At 43.2% G+C, this 20,935-nt stretch overlaps 2 protein-coding genes and 1 long non-coding RNA gene across 4 annotated transcripts in view; 2 read left to right on the plus strand and 1 right to left on the minus strand.

Moving 5' to 3' along the window:
- skap2 (src kinase associated phosphoprotein 2) overlaps positions 1-5,296 on the plus strand; it is a 40,354-nt gene extending 35,058 nt beyond the window's left edge. Inside the window, exon 12 of the mRNA XM_061819379.1 lies at positions 5,156-5,296. The gene's annotated coding sequence lies outside the window, so the exon portion shown is untranslated. The remainder of the gene's footprint in view (positions 1-5,155) is intronic.
- On the minus strand, positions 669-8,281 carry cbx3b (chromobox homolog 3b). Of its 2 annotated transcripts, none has more exons than XM_061819387.1 (5): positions 8,018-8,281; positions 6,816-6,963; positions 5,124-5,268; positions 4,266-4,405; positions 669-3,025 (listed from the first exon to the last, which is right to left on the minus strand). In XM_061819387.1, exons 2-5 carry the CDS (start codon positions 6,956-6,958, stop codon positions 2,905-2,907), a joined length of 549 nt encoding a protein of 182 aa, XP_061675371.1. In that variant the 5' UTR covers positions 6,959-6,963; positions 8,018-8,281; the 3' UTR covers positions 669-2,904. The 2 variants fall into 2 exon arrangements, with proteins under 2 accessions (XP_061675371.1, XP_061675372.1); XM_061819388.1 differs by lacking the exon at positions 8,018-8,281 and adding an exon at positions 7,866-7,988.
- On the plus strand, positions 7,888-9,079 carry LOC133500562 (uncharacterized). Its single transcript, XR_009794943.1, has 2 exons — positions 7,888-8,013; positions 8,276-9,079. It is a non-coding gene; the product is annotated as an uncharacterized LOC133500562 (long non-coding RNA).
- The last annotated feature ends 11,856 nt before the right edge of the window (positions 9,080-20,935 follow it).

Below are 20,935 nucleotides of genomic sequence, written 5' to 3' on the forward strand. Positions count from 1 at the left end.
GTAAAAGTTACTTCCTCGGCACATATATTCCACCGGTGTCACTCTTACCTTTTCCGCTCGACTGCCCCTCGCGGCCGTGAGGAAAAAATGCACATATTAGCCGCATCACCACATAAACCGCCGGGTTAAAAGCGTGTGGAAAAAAGTCGCGGTTTATAGGCCGGAGATTACGATAATGGGACGCTCTAAATTGCTCGAAGGTGTGATTGTGAGTGCGGCTCTTTATCTTCATGTACCCTGCGATCAGCTGACAACCAGTTCAGGGTGTACCCCGGCTCTTTCCCATTGACAGCTGGGATAGGCTCCAAGCACGACCCTTGTGAGGATAAGCGGCTAAGAAAATAGATGGAATTATCTAAAATTTGTACTATGTAAATAAAGAAGTGTGATCAGAAGTACAAGAACTGAAAGGAAAATTCAAAGTTTAGTTTCTAAATCAGTCAGGTCTGTAAACTAGATGAGGACTTCCAAGTTCAAGCGCTAGTATCCGTCGGAACTCCGAGTAACCTTTTTTTTCCCCAGCGTCCTTACACCGCCGCGATAACAAGAGTCGCTATCGGGGCTCTCACGTTTTGTTGCCGAATGACTCGTCAGGTTTTTTTTGCGGTCGGGAGCGCGTGAGGGAAAAGAATACACACACACACACACACGGGGGGGGGGAAGCGGGGTAAAGGTCACATGATGATTCTTTTATTCGCAGCCACGTCACAGATCTACAGTCTCGACACACCCGCACAGGAACCGCCGCTCGGTAGTAGAGGAGGTGTGCGTTTTACGAGGAGTTGTGAGGTTGAGTCCAGCGCGCCGCAACAGGATGCGTCTTGTTGCACGTGAGGAGGAGGAACTGACCGATGACATCCCGTTGTTCATCTAAAGTGCTACATTTGAATTTATTTTTTTTTTCTTTGGAGTGTGCAAAAATTGTACACAACTCATTAAGGGCAGTAAGGCGACTTTTTTGTTTTGTTTGTTTTTTTTGCTAATTTCTGTGGTGAACAGCACCAGTTTGGATGAAATGAAGTCAATCTCAAAAAAAAATTAAAAGAAAATTTGGTACAAAGCAGCTCATTGGAAACGCGCCAGGCGACAAGTATGAATCAGACATCGGCCACGAAATATGTTTTACAAAGACACGGCAAGACAGGAAATGAAAGAAGTAATCAAGTACGTTCACTTAAGTAGTTTGCATTTAACCCCCCCCCCACACACACACACAAAGTGGTTTCATTGCCCTAAATCTCTACTCTGCTACATTTTTTTTGTTGTTTTGGAAAGCTATTATTACATTTGAAAATGAGCATCACAACAGATAATAATGAAAGTAGATTTTCACATTAACACACAAAAAAAAACATTTGGAGTCAGGGGCACAATAATGTTTCAATAAAAAAATATATGTGGAGATGAACCCAAAATCGGGGGTGGAGTGCATATGCATCCTTGGCCAAATTTTCATATGAATACCCGGAATGGCCATTTAACTACATTTCCTTGATTGGCTTTGTGGAAGATTGACAAAAACCTTGAATTTTTTTTTTTAATCAATCAAATAGCATTTTTAACGTGATGCAATGTTGTTCCCATGCTACAGTTGAATTAAGCGGGATCATGCAAGTTAGAGATGAGCCAGAAAGTAAATTCTGCATTCATGTGCCCCCCCCCCCCAACCCCCCAGTGGACATCTTGTGGTTCCTCAAAGACTAAAATCAGTAGTGCAGTGGTTCTCAAACTGTGGCGCTAGTTCCAGTTGTGGCCTCTAATGGTACGCAAAAGAATCACTGAATTCGATGTTTTTTTTTAAGAGAACAGCACATTTTTATTTAATCTGTTAGAAATGTTTGTTTTCCACCATTTATTTTTAATTATGTCCACTGCAGTAAAACGGAATCATTATTTAAGCATTTTATTTTCCTTTCAAATGTGCAAAATATTTCAGTGGCTTACATTAATCTGAAAAACCTTTTAGGAATGATTTAAATAAATTTGCTGTACTACGCGACCATATTTTAACGCCGGCCGTCAGTGTTGTACTTGAGCTATTTTTTGAGGTACAGTACAACCTCGGTTCTCGACCACAATGCATTCTAGAAGGCGGTTCGAGAACTGATTTGTTTGAAAACCGGATCGATATTTCCCACGTTGATACACAATAACGCGCGTCATGAATCAGCCGGTCGGGGTGCACGCTTTATGTTATTTCCGTTTTTTTTCACGATGCGTTCAAATTTACAATAAAGCGCGTCGTGGGTCAGCTGATCGGGCCGCGCGCGCGTTACGTTATTTCTGGGTTTTGTCGCAGGCGTTCCAGTCCCGATTTTCATTCGAAAACGGCTAAAAAAAAATCTCAAAATTTTCATTCGAAAACCGGTTTGTTCGAGAACCAAGTATTCACTGTACCTTGTTGAAAAAAAATTGAGAACCACTGAAGTAGAGTACTTCGTTTTCTTGATACTGCTTCAAGACAATTCACATAATTGGAGAGGAAATTATGAAAGATAAGAAAAAGTACTTTGCCATTCGAAAAACATGAAATGCACAGCACGTTGCCTTTGACATGATTTACGTTTACTTTGCCGCTACTTCTCGAGTCACATACATTTACTTCTTGTGCCCCTGACTAAAGGTTTAGTGCAATGTTCTACAACAACCACCCAAAAAAAAATGAAAACAAAGGAGCAGAAATATGAACTTACTACCATGAAAATGAAAACAGTCCACAGTGATTGGGTGTGCTACATAATAACACAAGAAGAGGCTACAGCTGCAAAAAAGGCAGCGCGTAGTGTCTATCGCCAGGCGGGCGCGCCCACCAGTATGTGCTTGAGGTCGGCTGAGCGACGCCGCTCCAGAGAGGTAAAACTAAAAAAAAAAAAAAAAACTTCCTCCTCACCTCGACCGCGCGAGTCACTGCTCGTCGTCCCCGCAGTGCCACGTCAACTTCTGCTCGTAGAAGTCGATGACGGCCTGTGGGCACCTGGCGCTCGCCTCGTGGGCCGGCAGCAGGGCCACGTCGCCGGAGTCCTTCCTGAGGAGGTGCGCCACGCAAAAACTTCCAAGTGAAAATTGGCACTTATTCCATCGTTCCGGACTTTAAAATAATGTATGCAGACAAAATAATCAAGAAATGTTGTCATTTTTTGGCTTGTTTTGTAATGGCGGGTGATTTTCATCTTTCTGATGTAAGATGACGACGTTTCCTATCATGACATGTTCTCCGGCATCACAGTTGCCAATATAGAAAATCTGGATTTGAGTAGGCTTGTTTTGTTAAAAATCGATCGCTGTAATGCTTTGTTGCAGAATGAATTCATTTTTCATCTTTTTGCCAGATGGGCTTAATCCCATCGTATCGACTGCATCCCTAAGAGTCTGGAAAGATGACGTCATGCAGTTGTTTGCTTTTGTGAAGTGAAAGACTTTTGGTCCGGGCGGTGTTGTGCGAGCACAGCGGACTGACTGGGGACAAAACAACGGCGAGTTCTCCAAAAGCGTGATTTAAGATCGTGTTTTCCATTATGAGCAGATATAGTCACGGAAAAACACGTTTAGTCAAATGGGACATTTTGGTTTTATCAGCTGTGAAGAAACAACTATCTGTGACTCGTGGCGGCACGGTGGAGCAGCTGGGAAGCCTTGGGCCTCACAGTTCTGAGGACTCGGGTTCAATACCCTTACCCTGTGTGGAGTTTGCATGCTCTCCCCATGCCTGCGTGGGTTTTCTCCAGGCACTTCGGTTTCCTCCCACATCCCCAAAAACATGCAACATTAATTGGACCCTCTAAATTGCCTGTAGATGTGATTGTGAGTGCGACTGTCTCGATGTGCCCCGCGATTGACTGGCGACCAGTTCAGGGTGTACCCCGCTTCCAGACCGTTGACAGCTGGGATAGGCTCCAGCACTCCCGCGACTCTTGTAAGGATAAGCGGCTAAGAAAATGGATAGTTGGATGTTCTGAATGTCGTACCAGGGCAGCACCGACTGCCGGTCAAAAATTGCTCGTGTGTTTTTACATACTTGGCTCATAATCTGATGCTCGTTAAAAAATGTAAAAAAGCTAATTTTGTGTCATAACAAAAAAACTTAAAAGGGAAAAAAACAACAGGGCACCTTTGAATGTCATTCTCATGTATTTTTTAGCGAACTCAAGCCACAATTTCCCCGAATTTATAGTCACGCTCACACATTTCCAGTCATTGCACCAACTTAGAATCCCCCCTTTGAATGTACGTTTCAAAACATAAAAGATGAAGAACTGAAACGTTACCATTTGACCAAAAACACGAGCTCCCCCCGCCTGTCCGTGGAGCCGATGATGCATTCGAGCTCGGGGCGAGCGCCCAAGCGGACGGCGGGCGAGTCGGGATCGTCACCGCGCCGTTGGGTGTGGTGGAGCTGGGGCGGCGACTTCACCGACGACGGAACGTTGAAAGTCATTTCAGGTCATCAGGAAGGAGAAATGATTTGAAACAACATACACACACAAAAAAATGGAACAAAGCCACCCACTTTCTTTTAAACAAAGAAATGAATCAAATTAAATTTCCCCTGATTGGCTACGCGACTGGTGTCAAACTCAAGGCCCAGGGGCCAGATCTCCCCCGCCACGTGGTTTTATGTGGCCCGCAGAGGGAAATCATGTGGATCAATTTTCCGTGATTTTTGTTCAAATCTGGACCACAATTTCAAATTTTCACCTCCTAAATGATAAAGTTGAGATATCACAAGCATTATTGTGTCGCCAAACAACAGTAGTTGAAAAAACGATTACCCTTGATGTCTGATTCCAAAACTAGTTCATAAATCTTGTGCGTAAATATAATGAGGCGGTTAAAGATTATTTTGGTTTCACAGTCATAACGGCCCACTGAGGGAAACAGTAAGTACAACGTGGCCCGCGACAAAAAAGAGTTTGACGCCCCTGGTCTACGCTCACCTTTGAGAAATCCTTTAATATACATTTTTAATCGCTGTACTGTACTCTAATTATCTAGTACAAATTCTACTTTGTTAAATCAATTAGGTTCACGTTTGTGGCCGCAATATTTGAACAAGAACCATACAAGTACAGTTCCAGTAAAATTGCTGCAAACAAAATGAGTGTACGATGCCTCTGCTTACTCACAATTTCCGTCTCCTCTGTCATTTCTTCTTTAGGGACAAACTGCTGCTCTCCTTCCTCATTCTCGGGCGAGAGGCGATTTCTCAGATACTCCTCAATCAGTTCGGGACAGTCCAGGTTGTCCTCGGGCTCCCATGTGTTGTCGGCACTAGAAACACGCCGGGCGAAAGACATGAGTGCATATACTCCGGCGATCCTGCATAAGTATTACGGAAGTTTAACTTTTTTTTGTAAGGAATTGCATGAGTTGAAAAAAAAAAAAAATACAAACATACCATGCAAATACACAATATATTGAGATAATGTGAAAAATGCATTATATTCCCAACAGTTGACCGTGTACATAAACGTTTATTCTTCCATTCCATTGTGACACGTGGCTCCTTCTTAAGTTAACGCATTTCTACCTCTTTGAAACCAACCTGGTGCAGTCAAACTAGCGATCTTTGTTGTTCGCAGTGCACGTCACAGCTGCTCGACAAATGCTATTTTTTTTTACTCGACGGTGCCACTGGATGGACCTTTCCGACCTGTCAATTAGTCGTACAATAAGAGCCAATCAGATAGCCGCATTGTCTTAAACGGTGGCTTGACACGCCCCTCTCGCCGTATTGTCCCACAAGCAATGCCGGTTGCCAGTTGTGTGCTCTTGGAAAAGTTAACGTTACGAAGAAAATGGTCCTCAGGTGCGCTTGGGGAACCGTGCAATTCTGATGAGAGATCCGGCTAGGTCACAAGGGCCCCCGCTTGATTCATTTTCCAAATCTTAAAACACAGTTGACGAAGTCTCTACGATGGATTAAGGCTCGCGGAAGAGCGCACGTACAACTAAATGTGGACAATATCGACAAACGCAAGGCTGTACGTTCGAAGGTGAGTGAGGGAAAAGTATCTTCTCGGAGTTTGATTGAATTCTTATCACTGCTTTATACATTGCAGGAGAACAACTTTCACTTTGTTAGTTTATCAGTGCGACCTGCTGAACGAAGTGTGTCACCTTTTATGCAGACGAGTCGGGTTCGTAATACGTAAATCCGCCATGTCATGCAAGAGAAATGGCTATTTGCCAATTTGTATCTCATCAGACTTTTAAGACAGAGCACTGGGTTCGATTACGAGCCAAGTCAAACGAATACACCCACTCGCTTATGAAGACTACAAGGATATTACTTGTGATCTTTCCAAGTAAAAAGTACTCACCCTGCTTTACACGCGCAGTACGATTCCACTATTTTATCCTGTTGGATTTCAATATGAAGTTTGTGAGGTGTCAAACGTTTTTGCGTCAATCTGCAACGTTTCGCCGTAACTCTGACATTGCGTCCAAAATCTCAATTCCGCATACATATCCTGGCGTGAAATAGTTGAGACTTCTCTGTAGAACTCTCTTGGACAAGTCTGGCGCATTTGGCAAAAAAACACACCGCAATATTATCTGGAATACACAATAGAGAATCGACTTCAAACATGTTATGTTCAATCGCCATTTTGAAAGCTTGTGGGACATGGCTAAGGGGGCGGAGCTTAAGATCGCCATTGGAAAGGTCCATTAGTATAGTGAATATTTGGGCAAAAGTCATACTCTGGAAATATTAGTATGATTAGCATTTTGCTGTTTTTAGCATTGTTGTCTTGCCATCAGTCTATTCGCAACAAGACTTTGGAAAAGTTCTGGTGGGGGGGGGGGGTACACACTCTGTGAAGCCTTTCCATTTGAGGAAGTACTCCACTCTTCCATTGAAGATCCTACGCCGAGTGATCTTCTCCACCACATACTCCTGCGCAACGGCGGAAGAGTCTTCGGTCTTCCTCTGCTTGGCCGTCTGCTTCTTCCTCATTCTTCCTGCGACGAGACACGCGACGGAAAAATGGTTGCAGAAAGTGAGTACAGTAGAAGTAACATCATCTTCTTACTGTTGTCGACAATGTCACGCAAGTACGTTTGTGTAGTCAGCGATTTTCAATGGCCGTGCCGTAGCTCAGTGTGAAAAGATTATCAGATGCGCCATGCAAAATGATCCAATTTCAATTATTTGATCCGTAAAATGGTTATTTATTGACTCAAAACCATGTAGCATTGTTCATCCGTCCAAACCAGCCATGTGGAATGAAAATTTTAAAAGATTTCATGCATTTTGCAAAGAGACTCTCCACGCTTTGCTTTTTAGCCAGATACATGAATTCATTCATTTTCCGTATTGCTTTTGATTTATGCAAATTTAAATTTTCCGCATCTTAAATTGGATAAACATTGCATACAGTACCTGTTACAGGACTCATCATACGATTGATATTGCAGTAATTTTTAAGAATTTTCAGCAACACTTGTAACAAGTTAATCAATAAATTTGTTATGCTATGGGAACATTTCAAAATAGTCCTTATTTATATCTTACTACGCCATGGATTTACTGATCCAGACTGCTAGACATCATATTAGGGTAAATGGGTTTGACACCCCTGGTTTGTGTCTAAAGATATTCTAATTTTGCTTTTCCATCATCGTGTTTTTAATTTATTTTTTTTGGGGAGGGGGGGGAGGGGGCTGCACGGTCCTCCTTGCCCAGACCACTGAAGGGTCTCGAAATGCTCCTGACCCAGAGTAAGTAGGAAATTATGGACAATTTGATGTGTTTGCCTTTGAATTTTTTTCTTAAAAAAATCAAATATGTACGTAAAACAGTGGCGCGCGTGTGGCCTTCAAAGCAATAAAAAAACGCATGACGTGTGTTGACATAGCTCCACCTGCTGGATTCTACCCGGAAGACGAGCCGCTACCGTACAAACACGCGACGTCCCGCACACATTTCAGCTGGCAGAACCTTCCACCGAGCCGAACACGTGAGCGTGGGACCGGTTCGGCTCGAGCACGCCGCGAGGGAAAACCGTACACGTACGTTATTGTGGAGTTATCGCGACAGCCCCGCTTCGGTCCGGCGGTTCGGTTCAGTTCGTGGGGGGGGCGGGTGGGGGTGAGGGAGGTTCGTGTCCGGAGCGTAGTAACCTCACTCCACGTTCACGGTGCCGCCAAACGAGCCGCTCCGCCGCGATTCCATGCGAGAAGAGAACTTTTTTTGTATATTTTGTTTTTTTTTTGTTGTTGTTGGTGTTGTCGAGTTGCGATTAAAGATGGCCGTTTGTATGCTCGGAGGAAGGAAGTGGTTGCCAAGGGAAAAGGTCATGCCAGGAATACGGCACGAGGCGACGGGAGCGCGCACGCCGCCAGTCCGGAAGCAACTTCGCCACCCATGGGTGTCACCTGGGTATGACATGCTGACTGACGTTGCCAAGTCACTTTCATTTTTGACATTTTAAAAAAATATATATATTTTTATACTAAAGTATAGATGCGTTATATATGTGTGTTTTTTAATCCTGGTTATGTGGACATAATTTTGACGGAGACATGTGCATCCATCGACCTCTGAACCAACAATGAGGAGACCAGAGAGAGAGAAAGCCTCCGAGGCATTTGATTGACAGTTTACTTCCGGCCAATGGGAAAGCGAAAAGCCTCTGATTGGCTGTAAGAGAACACGTTTCCTGACATGTTTTGCATATTCTCTTTCAAAAGCAGTTCTCGAGTTAGACGCTAGATGGCAGTGTCGCATTTTGTTAGTACAGTATGAACGCGTTCATTTTTATTTGATCCATTTATTTTATATCCTTGATATCCTGTTTATAATTGTACTGGTTAGCCCAAAAGTGGCACTAGTGGCGGGGTTAGTAAAGAACAAAGCATGTTAGTACATGGACCTTAAAGTGAGTGTGGGTGAGATCGAATCAATATGTTCAAAGGCCTTTGCAATCCAGTTTCTTCAAATGTCATAAAATGTACAAAGTCTTCTTCTTTTTCTTTCAGCTTGTTTTTATCTATTGATTTATTTGACCAGCCCTGTTCGTGTTACCATGGTGATACTATGTTAAGATAAGCTAAGGTATTAAAACTTTGAAAAATCTTTCTGTGTACCGTCTTTCTTTGTAAATATCTCGCGTTTTAATGTGGGTTTTAATGCGGGCACGTGCGGCTTATGTATGTACCAAATGGTATTTCCTTTACAAAAGTACTGGGTGAAGCTTATAATCAGGTCCGCTCTGTAGCCCGGAAAATTACGCTAATTAATCCCACAAATATGACGGGTGCTCTTGATAATGTAACCTGGTCAAACTTCACCCACCTCTGCTCGAAACCCGCAATCATCAGAACATTTTAACAAGAAATACTACAAATACTACTTTTTTTTTTTTTCAATGTCCAGTCATTCTTCTGCAATACGAATCATTCCACGACTCGCAGTATGTATCAATGGGACTTTCCAGACAAAGATGACTTGACAACCAAATCCGATGTCTTGCTACGGTTCTCCCTGTGAGTTGTGGCCTGAGTTATCTCCAGCATGACCTTTGACCCCTTTCAGCTTTTCTGGCATTTGAGCCCTGGTTGCTATAGTAACTCAGCAACTATAAAGGTGCGCTGTCACCTTAGGTGCGGAAATTACATCGAGGAGAGTGATTATTATGGAATGTCAGATTTTAATATAACAGCATGTTTATCATCTGACCTGTGTGCCATTTGTTGCCCCCCCCCACCTCGCGTGCATTGGTTTACTCCACATACTGTATCCCATATAGATTAATAAAAGCTCTAAAATTCCCATGCGTAGCTAATATTTTGCTTAGTTACACAGGAAAGTCGAAAAAATGCAAACGCAAGCGGCCACGATGTTGCGGCTGGCCGGTGTCTTTTGCATGTCATTTGCGGCCTTCCTCATTTATCAGCGGCGTGCGTTGAGGCACTTTTTTTTTTTTTTTTTCTTCCAACGCCAAATGGAATGAACCCAACACTGCCCAGAGCAGTAAAAATGATATATAGTTGTTAATGAAATGACACGCTCCCATTTACACGGTGAAAAGAAATATCACCTTCCCCCCCTAAATCTGGCCCCCCGCGCACCACCCCCCAGGCACAGGCACATTCTTGGAGCTCTTTGTGAATGAAACCCTGGTGGAGATGGTTGCCACGAGAGTCACTGTCAGGGCAGAAATGAGACCAGATGGATCCTGCTGGGAGTGAGCAGAGGTCCAAGTCTGCCGCCCCCCCCCCCTCCCCCTCCTCCTGCCCTCCCTTCTCTTCTCCTTCCCCAGTTTGGGCCCTAAACCTCTCGCGTTTCAGCCAAAGTGAGACCAGACTTCATCCCGGTGAATAAAAGGAAGCGATTTACGTTCGTGAGCGCGGAGTCATCGATAGAGCATTTATGTACCACGCCTACCCTGCTAAAAAAAATTTCTATAGAACATTTCTAAATAATTTCTGAAGAACGATAGAACTTTAGGACTCAAGTCCTACAAAAATTATATTGTTCTATAGAAATTCTACAGAAAATCACAGCCAAAGTTTTATACAACAAGTTGTTCTGTACACATTTTATAGAATTCTATAGTTTTCTGTAGAATTTCTATAGAATTTTTTTAGCAGGGTATCATGGCTGGCAAGAGAAAAGCAGCGGTAACGAGTAAATCCATAAGAGCTGGGGCCATTATGTCGAATAATTAATGAACGAAAGAAAAGACAAGGAATTAAGATCACCTCTGAAACGTGAAAGAGAAAAACCACAACCCTCCATATAGTCTCACACTTGTCTTTATTTTTCTATTTAATTTTCAAATTCAAAGTTAATTTTTATTTTGCTCAATAATGTGATTAAAACAGAGCGGTGGGGGGTTGGCTTAGTCGACCGGAAAAAAAAATGGTTGACGCAAAAATATCTGCCTTGAGGGAATAAAATATGCATATTAACAAACCCGGAACCATTCAGGTTTTCACCTTTTACAACACGGACTTTTGTTGCAGACGGGCGCGCTGTTAGACTAGTAAATAACATTGCCCCCAAAATGACAAAGAAGCGTCTGTAAGTAATTTTTTTAGACACTCTTCGATGTGTAATGTACATGTTACATGGTGAACGTGATGTTGTTTTTTTTTGTGTGTGTTTATTTGTCTGGTAATCGCTAGCGTGCGAATGCTAACCATGAATGCTAACCGTGTAGCAAAAGCGGTTTTTCGTTTCCAATTCTCAAGCACACTAAGTTCCGACTTTTAAGGATAGAAATTAAGTGCACATGAATATGAATTAAATGTATGTTACCAAAAAAAGGGGGGGGGTATCTTGGATTTCTTTGCCAAAATATCTAGGTTAATTGACTATATGAGATATAGTAGTATATAGTATATATAAGATTAGACAGATTGAAGTACTATTCATCCCCAAAAATATAGTTAGTGTAATTTTGATGACAAAAAATGATTTCGTCATTGTGTCGATAAACAAAAAGATTGGTCTGAATTAGCCCGAATATCTATCCTAACATAAAAGGTTTCTGTAAAATGTTCTGCCCTTGTACAACCTTAGGTTGAAGTGTTTGGACGCCTAATGTTTTTTGTTTTGTTTATTTTATTTCTTTAGCCTCACCGTTATTGATCAAAAGCTGGTCGATTGGTTGAAACTTCAAATTGGCCTTCTTCGTTTTGATTGCCTTCATCACAACTGAGTCTCTATGTCGGCTGATGTCAAATTTGTAATTATTCTTCAAACATATCTCGGAATCCTGATAGATTGTGTTGATGCACGAGAAACCAAAAGAGTTGATGTCTTCATATGCAAGCGCTTCAGTAATACAAAGCAGACCGTGCGTAAAAAGATATGTTGTATCCTCATAAAAAATACATATCCTTGACTGATACCTTGCTCGACCCTCTTGCCACTGTACCGAATCGACCGTTTACCTTTGACCTCTTTCTTCTCTCGCAGCTGTACACTTTAAACTGTTTATTTTTCTTCTCATCCAATTCTTGCCTTTTTTTTTTAATATTTGTTCAAGTTACTTGCGCTCCTCCATATATAAAAAAAAAGAAAAGATCCGCACTGACGAATTTCTCTGCATTTCTACATTTGCCTTCTTTGTCAGTCAAGCGTACTCTGAATGGCACCTGAAGGACACGTTTTAGTGTAGGCTGAGGATGATAACCGGCTTTCTTTTTCATCAATAAAATAAAATAAATTCCAAGCGAAACCTTGTAAGGACTTGACCTTCACAGTAAACACTGGCACAGCGCAGAGGGAAAGTGAAGTTTGAATAGCTGAAGGAAACGTTTCCATTTTTTTTTTTTTTTTATTGAGCATCCCCCAACCCCCCCCCCCCTCCCGGTGCTTTGTACTTGAATTTTGATTGACGTTTGGCTTCAATTTATCCTTTTCATATTCACAATTACTGTTTCAGTCAGTATTCTTCGCTATAATTGAGTGGAGCTCTTTCACGCGTTTTTTAATACTACGCGAAACAAAAACAAAACCTGCAATGAAATCTGCAATCGGCGTGCCGCAGAAAGACACGGCCTGCTTGATTCGGACGCATCACAGCATATCATCACAATCCCCGCATAACAACGCGAGCATTACAGGCGATGTAGAGATGACAACAGAGCGTTCCGATTGGACCTTTGCTATTCAATGACTGTCCCCGCACTATTTATGGGTGATAAGGATGATTATGATCTATAAACAACTCGGGATTTCAGCAAAGCACTACTTTTGTCTAAATGAAGCTCCTCAACTAAATGCAACATACTGTAGTTCCTTGGCATCAAGATGCCACGGCAAAGAATTGTTTTGGGTTCAGTGCAAAAACAGTGAATAGTGTGACATTTTCGCCAAATAATGGAGGATTGTTTAAAGCAGCCGACACGGTGGATCAGCTGGTAAAGCGTTGGCCTCACAGTTCTGAGGACCCGGGTTCAATCCCGTTCCCACCTGTGTGGGGTTTGCATGTTCTCCCCGTGCCCGCGTGGGTTTTCTCCGGGCACTCCGCTTTCCTCCCACATCCCAAAAACATGCAACATTAATTGGACACTCTAAATTGCCCCGAGGTGTGGTTGTGAATGTGACTGTTTATCTTTATGTGCCCTGCGTTTGGCTGGTGACCAGTTTATGGTGTCCCCGGCCTCCTGCCCATTGACAGCTGGGATAGGCTCCAGCACTCCCCGTGACCCTTGTGAGGATAAGCGGCAAAGAAAATGGATGGATGGATAGTTTAAAGCACCGGTGTCAAACTCAAGGCCCGGGGGCCATTTCTGGCCTGCCGCATGATTCTATGTGGCCCGCGGAGGCAAATCATGTGGATCAACTTTTTTTTTCATTTTTGTTCAAATCTGTACCAAAATTTGGAATTGTCATATCATAAAGGATAACATTGAGATATCACAAAGATTTTTGAGTCGCCAAACAACATAGTGGAGAAAAACCGTTCCCCTTGCTTTCTGATTCCAAAACTAGTTCATAAATTTCGTGTGTAAATATGATGAGGCGGTTAAAGATTTTTATGGTTTCAGAGTTATAGCAGCCCTCTGAGGGAAACCATAAGGACAATGTGGCCCGCGACAAAAAATTGTTTTGACACCCCTGGTTTAAAGATTTATGTAAAGACTTTATTTTTGCTTTATCTCAGTTCATTGACATGGTAACCAAAGTTGCTTTGCGCCCGAGTGAGCATGAGGGGGATTTCCATCACCGCCACGCGTAATTCCAGTCCAACATCCAGGCCTTATCTGGCGTGGATAAATGTTTGCAGCTGAGCGAGGGAAGAGGACCTGAAGTGGTCCCTCTGGTTGATGTCGCAGCTCAGGAAACGGCCTCTTACTCGCCAGCATGTGAAGTGGCGAGCCCGGGTCGGCTTACGTTTCCCTCCTTAGCGCAGAGACAGCAAGGCACCAGTTTCCCCGGCGCTAGTAAACAAGAGTGAAGAAGATGTAAGTGCTTGGGATGGCTGAGCGGTTGATGCTGTGCACGCAGTACGTGGTGGTCTTGAGATGCCTTCAACCTCCCAACTGCCCCCTTGCGCCGAACCAAGAGGCTGTCGAAGGGCTGAATCCAGAAGATGTATTGAAAAAATATGGAGAAACTTGTGATTGGATTGATCAGGCATGCAATTTGAATTTATTTGTTTATGTTCCTCGACAGCCAAAAGAATATTAACCTTTGCTAGCTTAGGATCTGCTGTACCGTGTTTGTTTACAGAGGAAACTAGTGGCTGGATTGCAAGGAAGTAACATTTTTTTGTTGTTGCGTTCCTAATTTGTTCCTTTTGTTTACTCTTCAGGGTCGCTGTTAACATTTCAACTGCCACCCTGTCTGAATTTATTCTTGTTTTTTCAAGTAAAAAAAAAAAAAAAAAAACCCCGCAAGGACAATTTGGGTCGTCGAGGCGAGCTACCTGCCAGAAATTGCATTTTGGTCTTTTTGGCCAAATCGCTCAAAGGGTTTCTTTTCACTCAACAGGAATTATGTCAGGCTTTTGTATGGAATTATAGACTCCACTTGCTCACAAAGTCTGTGCTGCCGTTTAAAAATGACTCCTCAATGCAGTGCTGAGCGATGATTCACGCTTTAGAGAGGAACTTGGTCCATTTATGTATTCTGAGAGGTGGCGCTTACAAAATAGCTTGAAAACATAATTTGCCCGACACATACAGCGTAAGGTTAGTTTTCTGACCTTGTTAAATAATACGTGCTTTCAAATATGATATTCAATCATCGCTGCTTGTCTGTCAAAAAGAAAGATGTTGGTTTGTTGCCTTCCGGCTGTTTGACTTTAATAATGGGGTTGAAACATCTGTTTGTTGTTCTTTTACCATTTAATATTTACTCCTAAATACGGTACACTTACTCTGATTTGACAGGCGCGTATGCGCCCGCGCGCCATCGCACTCGCAAATCTCCACAGTCGAGCGCGGAAAATTACGTGCGTAAAATTTATGAGTGGAAATGCATAGGTATTGAAAGATGTCGCTTATTTTGTGTAGTCTTGACCAATGTCCCCTCTAAGCTGCGCCACTGCGCAATTGCGCACTTGTCGCACACTTTCAGCGCACATGAAAACCGATCTCGCCCAGTGAACCACAACCTTGCATCTTTTTTTTAATTATTATTTTTAACACGGAAGTACACGGTCTCCAACGAGCAGCTGCTCAGCTTACTTCTCCTTCCTAGTTTACCTGACACCACCCCTCCTCTGTTCTTAAAGGTGTACACTCATAATTACAAACTGAACGCACACCCGCAACTTTATAGCGGTGGTGCACCTTCGTCATCAAATCACGTGACTGGCCGGAAGTGTTGGTCGAACAAAGCATTCTTCAATGCCAAGTCGGTTGGAGACGACACAAAAATACGTCGTATAGCACGACGCCAGAGTCTTGTCTGATATCGTTAGACATTTAGAAGGTGGAAATAAACAAAGATGCATAGAAAAATTTGCTAAACTTGGCATAGAGGACCTGTATTTAATGCCAAAGTTGTTGTTTTCACAGATAAGAAATTGGAATGTCAATTCGCTTGTTTTGGACAACTGGATCTACACATGGATCTGGTGAGTAAGTCATTGAGATTTACACGGAAGAGTTTGAAAGCGTATAAAAGTCTGGACGCATATAAATACTTCGTTGCTGGATCTGTTCTCAACAGGGAGACGGCTCGCGAACGCGGAAGCCTACTCGGCTACACGTTAACCTTTGCCGAAATGCATCTTTTTTTTTTTTTCACTTCGTATTCAATACAAGTACCAATATTTAAATAGATGACCCCTGGTTCTGCACAAACTCGCATTCATGAACTATGATTGGGGAAACAAAAGACGACGGGTTTTTGGCTCGTGAACGCGGAAGCGTGTTCGGCGACACGTTAGCCTTTGCCGGAATCCATCGATCTTTTCAGCTGTGATTCAATACAAATACCAATACGGTATTTAAATAAATGACCCCTGGTTTGACACAAACTCGAGCGAGCTGTATTGGCTGATGTATTTTTTGGGGGGGGGTCACGTGGTGTGCAATCGACCAATGGTACGTGATCGATTTAGCATCCCTTAGTGCGTTGTTCCAAGACACACACACATATACGTTGACCTTTTGTATGACCTTAGCGTTAGCGATTGTTGTCTGTGCCTTCTGAAGTCCGTTAGACTGGCCAGTCAAGCGACACGCCACCTCCCTGTCAGTTCTAATAACATTTTTTTATTCATAACATTTCCTTTAGCAGTCAAACTTGATTTAAACTTTATTAGTTTTGATTTGTTGCAAAAAAAAAAAACATGAAATATCAAAGAGATAAAATACACTGATTTTACCCGCACGGTTCTGGGTCCAAGATGGCATCGAGTTCTGCTGCATCACCCTGCCAGGGGTGCGAATGATCCATATTTTTCTCTTTTTCTTTGAAGTGGAATGCACCATTAGAGAATGCCAATAAAGGAAGTTATCGGTGGCGTACCAAGAGGGGGCGGGGCATCCAAACGGGTTATGCTGGGTCGTACGATTTAGTTTCAGGGGTGCAAAAACTTTCACTTTCACCCAAACCGGACAGGTTCTAGTTCTGTGACACGACGTTTGCAGTGCACCACCGCGAGCACACAATCATCTTCCTTCAATTTGCGTCCACCGCACAAATAGCGGGCGTATGAATCCTAAGCATGCGCATAACGACATGCCCAATATCAACAAGCCGCCGTGGCATTCACGTTCTCCCCGGCAGCAGCGCATCGCACGCTGCAGCGTCGAGGGACGCTCGAGCGAGTCCGCGTGAATCAATTATTCATCTCCATGTCGGAACACTGAAGAGACTTTGATTGTGATAGATGTGCCGACATGGCAGCGAGGCGCAAACACGCAGCGATCTCCACTGACTCGTCTCTTCACGGCAACAGTGGAGGCTTTTTGGGGAAACAGCCCGCGGCGCTTCTCGAGTCAGCGCGAGACCATTTGAACCAATCCGTAATCCACCGCAGTACTTTCTTTCCGACGACTTCGGCGTCCGCCGTTTCGAAGTCGCAGGGCTAGCGCAGACGGGTGACTGACGACAGGTGGGGTCGAAGGTTAAACTCGCCCCTCCGTCTGAATCTTCCCGTCGGGGTAAGTGGATCACGGGGCATCTGTCGCGGACGTTCAAACAAAACGCGCCGCGGCGCTTCAAAGGCCTGTTTGAACGCGATCGGCGTTTACAGCCTCGATCAATCATGAAAGTCGACGGCCGTTCGGTGTCCTACTCTTGTTGTGTCGCTTTGCAGGGGGTTTACTCACTCTTTCCAATGCGCACATTTGAATGATTGCAAAAATGAGGACCGAGAGCAGAGTCAAAGTTTTTACGAGTTGAAATTGAATAATATTCCTCTTCTTTTCCTTTCGGCTTGTCCCGTTAGGGGTCGCCACAGCGTGTCATCTTTTTCCATCTAAGCCTATCTCGTGGATCTTCCTTTCTCTCACAACATCCATCAATCTTCTCTTTGGTCTTCCTCTCGCTCTTTTGCCTGGCAGCTCCATCCTCAGCATCCTTCTACCAATATACTCACTCTCTCGCCTCTGGACATGTCCAAACCATCGAAGTCTGCTCTCTCTGACCTTGTCTCCAAAACATCCAACTTTGGCTGTCCCTCTAATGAGCTCGTTTCTAATCCTATCCGACCTGCTCACTCCGACCGAGAACCTCAACATCTTCATTTCTGCCACCTCCAGGTCTCCTTCCTGTCGTCTCTTCAGTGCCGTCGTCTTTAATCCGTCCATCATGGCCGCCACCACCACTGTTTTATAAATTTTGTCCTTCATCCTAGTGGAGACTCTTCTGTCACATAACACACGAGACAACCTTCCGCCAGCTGTTCCAACCTGCTTGGACCCATTTTTCACTTATTCCACTTCCACTTCTTCTTAAATGTTTTAGGCCGCCGATTCTACCGAAATGTACAGTAAGTACCACTTAAAATACTAATTGCAGCTTTTCAAGTGCTGCCATGACGATCAGGATTGAAATACACTAGCTCAATAGCAAGCATTCATAAAAAAATAAAAAAAAGAGGTTGAAGTTTTAGTCCTCAAAAGTTAATTATTATAAATTATAAGCAATGTTCCCTCTCAGCTGCGCCACTGTGCAATTGCGCACTTGGCGCACACACTCAGCACACGTGAAAACCAATCCAGCGCAGTGAACCACAGTATGACCCTTTTCTAAACACACGGTAGCACACGGTCTCCTGCTAGTTTACCTGACTCCACCCCCCTTGGGTATCTTAAAGGGGTACACTCATAATTACAAACCCCATCCACCCACACAGTCAGGCCACATAGAGCAAAGAGAGTTATACATGCTGCTTGTGTTTACGCTCGATAATAATGGTAAAAATAATACAAAAAAAGAAGTGTGGTTGCTTTAATGAATGTCGGGTGTACGGGGGTATGTGAATAATAGATGAAAAAGTGGTGAAACTGGACGAGATTTTCTCTTTTTTGACGTCTGAAGCCAAAGTAGAAAGTACAGGATGAGATGGTGGATAATGTTAAAATTCCACCTTGGCACAGGCTGATCGAGAATGAAAGCAAAGAAAATACAGTGCACAAAAAGCTAATTCTGTATTTTAAATATTAGAGGCAACATAACATTAACCTTAAAACTGTTTGGGAGCATCATTTAGCTTTCAACGTGCATTGCTAAAGATATTCTGCAAGTGATCATTCAGTTTTACACCAAGAAAAACAGACAAGGATATCATTTTGCGTTTAAAAAAAATAAATGAAACAAAGTTGGAAGCAACATTTTAAATTTATAGTTCATTGTTGGCTTGGTTTGGTTTGTATTTTTTGTTTGTTTGTTGACATTTTCAGTGTAAGATTGCATAAAACAAAATTGTTCTTAAAATGTACTGATGGGAATATAATCTGAACCTTTTAATGAGCCGTGTAACGTCAATGGATGACACTGATTGACCACAGTGCGTACGTCCGATGTCGCTCACGGTGGCCAAAGGGGGCGCTCGCGGCCTTAGTGTGTTTGCTCAGACGAGTAAAAAGTGCAGGTTTAATTCCTCACTGGTTCATATGCCGTTTGCTTCTGTCAGCGGGGGTTTCACCGCTAACCGTAGCCGCCGTCGCCACAGCACCGCTCGAACGTCGTCCTCTTGATTTTTCCTGCTGAAATTTCAATTAATGCAGCAAACTTTTTCCAACTCGGCGGGTTTGATAGCAGAACTGAGCGGGCTGTAGATGGCCCCCGGGCCACACTTTGCCCACCCGTGTTCGAGTACTCCAACCGCAGTAATAAACGGTGTTATGATCTCCTTTTGATATTCTCGATCAAACACGAGAGCTGTTGTCTTGAGTAAGTGTACATATGGACATGATAAATTGATAATGAGGCTCATTATTGATGAATGTCATCATTAAATGAGCCCAAGCAAAGCTATTACTGCTTTAACTATTGAGAGTACGTATGAATATTTAAAGTCCACATCACACATTTTTCTATTGTACGGCCTCGCCGTTTAATAATTCATACGGGACATTTGCCCTAATAGGCAGTTAGTGGTGATTCCGCCCCAGCTTGGTTTACTGTACGTACGCAACGTTCGCCAAATATTCGCGGGAAGCCATTTTGGGAAGCGCTTGTTTCTCGCCGTGTCGTGTGATGCAATGATGATGATGATTTAGCCCGAGTAGAAGTGTTCTGTATGTTTGAGCAAGCGAGGAAAACATTTTTTTTTTTTGGGCGGAGCAGTTGTGCTGAAGTCTTCGGCTCTGAATATGGAAGACGAGGTTGGAAGTCTTTCTTTCTCCCTGGTGATGGTCGACCCTGTGCAAAATCCAGTCAATCCGCGTTAAATTATAGATTAAGGCTCGGCTCGACTCGGCTCGGCTCGGGCTGGCCGGGCCCGGGCGGCCGCGTGAGCTTGAAAGTGCTGCGCCTGCCGCTACGCTAACATCAAACATTGCCGAAAGATGAAGAAAAGAGATTTAATGAATAAGTGAGTATTCTTATTGTACTGTGCCCCCCTGTAAAGATGTTTTCATGTGGAGTCATAGATGATTTACCCTATGACATCCCTTCCCAGGTCATCAATGATTTATGCATTTATAAAGAGCAGGTGATGTTTAGTTAAATTGGTATGATTTGAGGCTTGCGTATTTACATTCTCTTGTAATACATACATTATGTATTTTAAAAAAAGTAAGTTAATTTCCATCCAATATGATTTTTTTATTTTTATTTTTTAAACTTCAGATGAAAGTGACGAATGAACAATTTTGATTAAGCATATTTTTAAAGGGGGGCCCGGTGGATCACCTGGTAAAGCGTTGGCCTCACAGTTTTGAGGTCCCGGGTTCAATCCCGGACCCGCCTGTGTGGAGTTTGCATGTTCTCCCCGCGCCTGCGTGGGTTTCCTCCGGGCACTCCGGTTTCCTCCCACGTCCCAAAAACATGCAACATCAATCGGAAACTCTAAATTGCCCCTAGGTGTGATTGTGAGTGCGGCTTTTTGTCTCTATGTGCCCTGCGATTGGCTGGCGACCAGTTCAGGGTGTACCCCGCCTCCTTCCTGTTGACAGCTGGGATAGGCTCCAGCACTCCCCCCAACCCTTGTGAGGATAAGCGGAAAAAGAAATGGATGGATGGTATGATTTGAGGGTTGTGTATTTATCTTATCGTTATCTTATAATACATACATTATGTATTTTAGAAAAAAGTAAATTAATTTCCATCCAATTTGAATGTACTTTTTTTTAATAAACTTTGAGCTAGCAAAGTGACAAAAGAACAATTTTCCAATTTAGCACATTTTTTAAAGACCCTGTAAAGTCAATTCAGGGATTTGTTGTGAAATACATTGTACGTGTTTAAAGATAGTTGTTGAAAACGTACAAAGACTGAGAACTATATTGTACTACATCCATCCCTCCATCCATCCATCCATTTTATTCACTGCTTATCCTCACGAGGGTC

The sequence above is a fragment of the Syngnathoides biaculeatus genome, chromosome 5, assembly GCF_019802595.1.
Source record: "Syngnathoides biaculeatus isolate LvHL_M chromosome 5, ASM1980259v1, whole genome shotgun sequence".
NCBI classification, from domain to species: Eukaryota; Metazoa; Chordata; class Actinopteri; order Syngnathiformes; family Syngnathidae; genus Syngnathoides; species Syngnathoides biaculeatus.